Genomic DNA, 5493 nt, shown 5'->3' on the forward strand with positions numbered 1-5493 from the left:
TTTTTGCTCCCTCAGATTCCAGATTTTCAAATAGTTGTATCTCAGACAAATATTGTCCTCCGAACAAACCACACATCAATGAAGAGATTTAAAAAAATTGACCCTTATCAGTGGTTTTGTGCTCCAGGGTCACATGACAGATGAGACTCTTCTTGCCAGGGACTTGAGAAATCCTGAATCTCAAAGCACGTGATTTTTCATAAATGTCGACACAGTGGGCGTCGATGCAACAGCTATTTCTTAAAGTCTGCATGCAGATCTCACAGGATCCGTCCCACATACCTCAGAGAGAGAGAGAGAGAGAGAATAGCTCCCTCTCTCGCCCATCGGAGGCCTGGCCAGCAGAAACAAACCTCTCTCTCTCTCTTTTTCCCTCCCTCTCTCTCTCGCGGCAGCATCCCAGTGACAGATGAGTGGTTGCTGTGTAATTGCAGAGAAGTGAGGTCAGCAGGAGGCTTTTATCAGAGATCAGACAGCGATCAGAAACAGGAGAAGAGATGCACAGCGCAGGCGGGCGGCCACAGAACTCCCTCTCTGTGCGTCACACTGGAAGCTTCTCTGCACTCATCAGGACTGAAGCACACAGTCTGGAGGCTGAAGTAAGTCACTTTCAAAAACTGTTTTTACTAAGAATTATCATAGGATGTTAAAACAATATATCAATTTGGCAGAAACTAGACAGAGCAAAACAGAGGTGAACTGTAACCCCTCTCTAGATGTTGAACCACTGATAGACACTGAACACATGTAGAGTCTGTGTTATAGGTGAATTATACTGATTACTGTGGAACTGACCTGTGTCCTGTCTTCATCAGGAATGGACAGCGTGTGAAGCGTCTGCTTGTTGATTTGTGTCATTAACAGCAGAAACGAACACATCGCTGCCTCCTCAAGCTCTGAGGAGATTCTGCTGGAGGTCAGAGGTCACACCAGGATTGTACTGGGAAAGGGTCCGAGCGGATCTCACAGCTGAGTTCTGCCTTCAGTATGTGGATCACGAACTCCTTGAGAAACGCAGTATAATGCACAAATGGACGCTGCGATGGAAACTGCCTGAGTTTGTGTGTGGACTGTGGCTGGTGCTGCTGGTCAGCCGAGTGTGTGTGTGTGTGTGTGATGGAGCGTCTGTGACCGACTGCTCCAAACACGAGCGCCACACCAGGAACTACGACTACATGGAGGGAGGGGACGTCCGGATCCGACGCCTCTACAGTGGCACGCAGTGGTTTCTGATGATCGACGAGTTCGGGAACATCAACGGGACGCAGGATCCCAACAACGGCTACAGTAAGAGCAGGAGACTTATCCCTGCATGGCTACCAAAAATAACATTAACAAATGTTAGATGATGCTTTACACATACATTCATTTGGGCTGCTTTTGTGATCTAAAACAATGTGTCTAAAGCTCATATTTGGTAAAGGCCTCTTAAAGGGATAGTTCACCCCAAAATTTAAATTAGCCCATGATTTACTCACCCTCAAGATCTCTTAGGTTTATGACTTTCTTATTTCAGAGAAATCCAGTTGGAGTTATATTTAAAAATGTCCTGGCTCTTCCAAGCTTTATATACGGCAGTGAATGGGTGTATTTTTCAACAGTCCAAAATAAGTGGAATAAAGTGCATGCATCCATAATAAAAAGTGCCTCACAAGGCTCCAAGGGGTGAGTAATGGCCTTCTGCAGCAAATCAATGCGTTTTTGTAATAAAAAATATCCATATTTAAAACTTTATAAACAGTATTCTCTAGCTTCTGCTAACTGTCGTGCGTTCACAATAGAACGCCGTTCGGCTGGATGACGTAGGACTTTGCGAAGTGTAATCTCTGGTGAGAATAAGCTAGTCTTGCGAGAACCAACATTTGTTTACAGGAGCAAAGGATAATACTATATCAAAATCCTCCGACATTTTTCTTCGACATTGTGCTTCTAATTCGTGACTGGCGTTTTATTTCTCTCTCTCTCTCTGTGCTTCTGTGTTCGTCACTTCATCCTATGTCATCCGCCGAAACGGCGTTCCATTGTGAACGCACGACAGTTAGCGGAAGCTAGAGATTACTGTTTGTAAAGTTTTAAATATGGATATTTTTCTTACAAAAACGCATCGATTTGGTGAAGGAGGTCTTTACTCACACCTCGGAGCTGTGTGAGGCACTTTTAATTATGGATGGATGTTTTTATTGCACTTCTTTTGGACTATTGAAAAATAACACCCATTCACTGCCATTATAAATCTTTGAAGAGCCAGGACATTTTTAAATATAACTCCGACTGGATTCGTGTGGAAGAAGAAAGTACTAAACCTTGGAGATCTTGAGAGTGACTAAATTATAGAGTAATTTTTTAATTTTTGGGTGAACTATCCCTTTAAGTTATAGCAGAGTTATAACTGTGCGTCGGCTGGTCAGGGTTCCAGTGGAATTATGAGCATGTCTCGTGGAAGTGTGATGAGAAGTGACAGGCGTAAAGAGAAACAGGTGTTTGGGGTTGGGGGGGGGTATTTATAACTCTTCGTTAGGGGACTGAAGATGTGGTCAGAATGGAGGTACAGTTCAGTGAGTGCAATCTAGTTTGTGTAGAGAGCGTCAAAACAACAACAAGAAAATTAGACTGGAGGCTGATGTTGTGTGCATGGATACATAATGAATTATTAAACGGATTAAAACAAATATTTAAATAATTGATCACTTTAATGGTCATGTATATACATAACGTAAGCCTCTGGCATGTTTGGTTATTGGTAATCTCAGTTGTGTACGAGAAGAAAGTGGTCGTGTTGGCGTGACGGCATGCATCTCTGCTCTGGAGGGAAAACGATTGCATCAGCTGGCGCTGAAAAGAAGAAAAATTGATGCAGCCAGATGTGGCCGACAACTGCACGCACAGAGCGCATGCAAGACATGCAGTGAGGGTCAGAGAGGGTCGGCCAGCGCCGCGGGAGAGAGAAGCAGACGCGTACTGAGGTTCTGACAGAGCTGTGCCGTGACAGCAGCTTATTACAGCACTGGAGCCGCTCACACGTGACACACACACACACACACACACACACTCAAACAACAAGAGCTGTGTCATCCAAACACAACAAACAGCTGTCAAATATCTGTGCAACTGAAGCTTCAACTCACTGTAGATCATCATCAAACCATCTGATGCTGATATTAGTTAGTATATTTTGTAGTTTGTTAGGTTTAGGTATTGGGTTAGATTAGAGATGTAGAATAAGGTCAAGTAGAATAAGGCATTAATATGTTCTTAATTAGCAATAATACATGGCTAATATTCTAGTAATATGCATGCTAATAAGCAACTAATAGGTGTTACCTATTCTAAAGTGTTACCAATAATTTCTTTCCATATTGAGCTGAGACACAACAGAAGTATTTTAACACCCCCAAAAATGCCATATGTCACCTTTAAACCATTAATTACCCCATAAACCAAATAAAGTTTATAATAATTACCACAGACTAACTCGGACTGTTATTTAGGTCAGTGTTATTGTTAATATCTTTCTTAATATGTTAAATTAGATTTTATTTTCTGCTTTCATGTCGATTTTAACTTAAGTTTTGTTAACACTTAAAGCCTTTATGTACTGTATAATGCAGAATAAAAGACGTTTTAATGCATTATTAATGCCTTGTAATGCATTATACAATCTCATGAATACATCATAACACTTATCGATTCATTGTTACACTAAGCATTTTAAATTCTGTTATTATTATTGACAACAAGATTTGATGCATTACAACTCACATTAATGAATAATTAAGTTAGACTTTATTTTAAGATGTCCTTGTTTCAGTGTAATTATACATTTTAGTCCTGAGTAATATGTACTACTTACTATATGATTAGGGTTTGGCTTAAGAGTTGCTTGCATGTAATAATGCATCATTTATCAGGGTTATTATAATAGTGAGTACATATAACAAGGACATGTAAAATAATTATAATGCATTAAACCCTCTTATAACCCTTTACAATGCATTATACATAAAGGCTTTAAGTGAAGTGTTACCGTCATTTTGTTGAGTTTTTGTCATTTTTATTAGTTTGTAAATGTGTCTATAAAGATTATTATAAACCAGCGTGTCTTGATGTGTTCAGGCCGGTCTCTGTCTGTGTTTCAGGTGTTCTGGAGATCAGGACGGTTTCGGAGGGCGGCGTGTTGGCTATAAAAGGACTGAAGAGCCAGTATTATATTTCCATGAACCGCACCGGAATGTTACAGGGCAAAGTATAAAGCCATCCTTCCTGCAAACACACAACAAACACCAGTTAATCTGATAACTCTCTCTCTCAGCTTTCACTGAAGAGTAAATATAACACATGCCATCTGCAGTACATCTCGCTTCTGTCGTACCTTACGATCTGTTCTTCTTCTCCAAACAGAAAGACTACAACGACAGCTGCAACTTCAAAGAAGTGTTTTTAGAGAACTACTACACGGCGTACTCGTCCGTCAAATGGACTAAAAACGGCAAAGAGATGTTCATCTCTCTGTCGCAGAAGGGCCGGCCGCTGAGAGGAAAGAAGACGACGAAAGAGAGCATCTCTTCTCACTTCATCCCTATGAAGTGCAGGCAAGACAAGAAGAAGCTGGCGTGAAGAAGCTCCAGGGATCGGTTACTGCATCTGTTCTGCTTTATTCATCAAACTCTGTCAATAAAACATTCACTCTGTCACACACACACACACACACACACACACACACACACAAGAAGCAGTTGGTAAAAGACGTTCATATATGAAAGTGTTTTGGACTATAACAGTTATATTTTGAGATGAAGCTATTTTTATATTTCAGAGAGATGTTTATGTTCATGGCACTTTCACCACCATTAGAGCCCAAAACAATGAAAACACCAGATAAACACTGCAATGCGTTTATACGGACGACCTCATTCTCTCATTAAATACGGCAGCGCTGCCTTTGTTCTTTGTATATCACAGTTTATAACGCTCCATTTATACTGCATAAATACATTCACATCCCATCAACATTCATCCTGAGGAGCTGTGATTTTATTTTGAGACATTCCCTTCTCATTTCTACAGTTCAGTGAGAAAATAACAGCAGTTGCCTTACGTTTGCCTCATTTTGACTTTTTTTTTTGGATCTATGCGACTGACATTGACGTCAGTGAGTGATCCATCAGTTCTAGGAAATACTGTTTGTCTTCATAATTTCCATCCAAATGTCCTAATGATTTTCCTTCCCGTCATCAATCCGCCCTCATATTGAGACACTTTCACCATGCAGTCAGTTGCAGTCATTCTGGTAAACACACGATGAGGCGATGCTTTAACGTGGGAGTGTGACCGTATTTCGTTTCTCAGAATTTCTCTCGAATGCAATCGTGTCCATGTGTTGCTGTGTGTTATTTATGATATTTATGTGTCGCTGGCTCTGAGTTCATGACCGCAGTGAACCGTCTGTGTTCTGGATCGCTGTGCTGCAAACATACAGAGTTTGCAGGAGTTTAT

The 5493-nt window shown here is 40.9% G+C and overlaps 1 protein-coding gene across 1 annotated transcript; it reads left to right on the forward strand.

Moving 5' to 3' along the window:
• Positions 1-393: 393 nt before the first annotated feature.
• Positions 394-4857, forward strand: LOC132101798 (fibroblast growth factor 7-like). Its single transcript, XM_059507013.1, has 4 exons — positions 394-599; positions 816-1287; positions 4137-4243; positions 4399-4857. Exons 2-4 carry the CDS (start codon positions 1023-1025, stop codon positions 4612-4614), a joined length of 588 nt encoding a protein of 195 aa, XP_059362996.1. The 5' UTR covers positions 394-599; positions 816-1022; the 3' UTR covers positions 4615-4857.
• The last annotated feature ends 636 nt before the right edge of the window (positions 4858-5493 follow it).

The sequence above is a fragment of the Carassius carassius genome, chromosome 23, assembly GCF_963082965.1.
Source record: "Carassius carassius chromosome 23, fCarCar2.1, whole genome shotgun sequence".
Classification (NCBI taxonomy): domain Eukaryota; kingdom Metazoa; phylum Chordata; class Actinopteri; order Cypriniformes; family Cyprinidae; genus Carassius; species Carassius carassius.

Coding starts and splice junctions, on each gene's coding strand:
- LOC132101798 (XM_059507013.1), top strand. CDS start 1,023: ATGCACAAATGGACGCTGCGATGGAAACTGCCTGAGTTTGTGTGTGGA. Junction 1,288..4,136: donor GGATCCCAACAACGGCTACA/GTAAGAGCAGGA, acceptor TCTGTGTTTCAG/GTGTTCTGGAGATCAGGACG. Junction 4,244..4,398: donor CCGGAATGTTACAGGGCAAA/GTATAAAGCCAT, acceptor TTCTCCAAACAG/AAAGACTACAACGACAGCTG.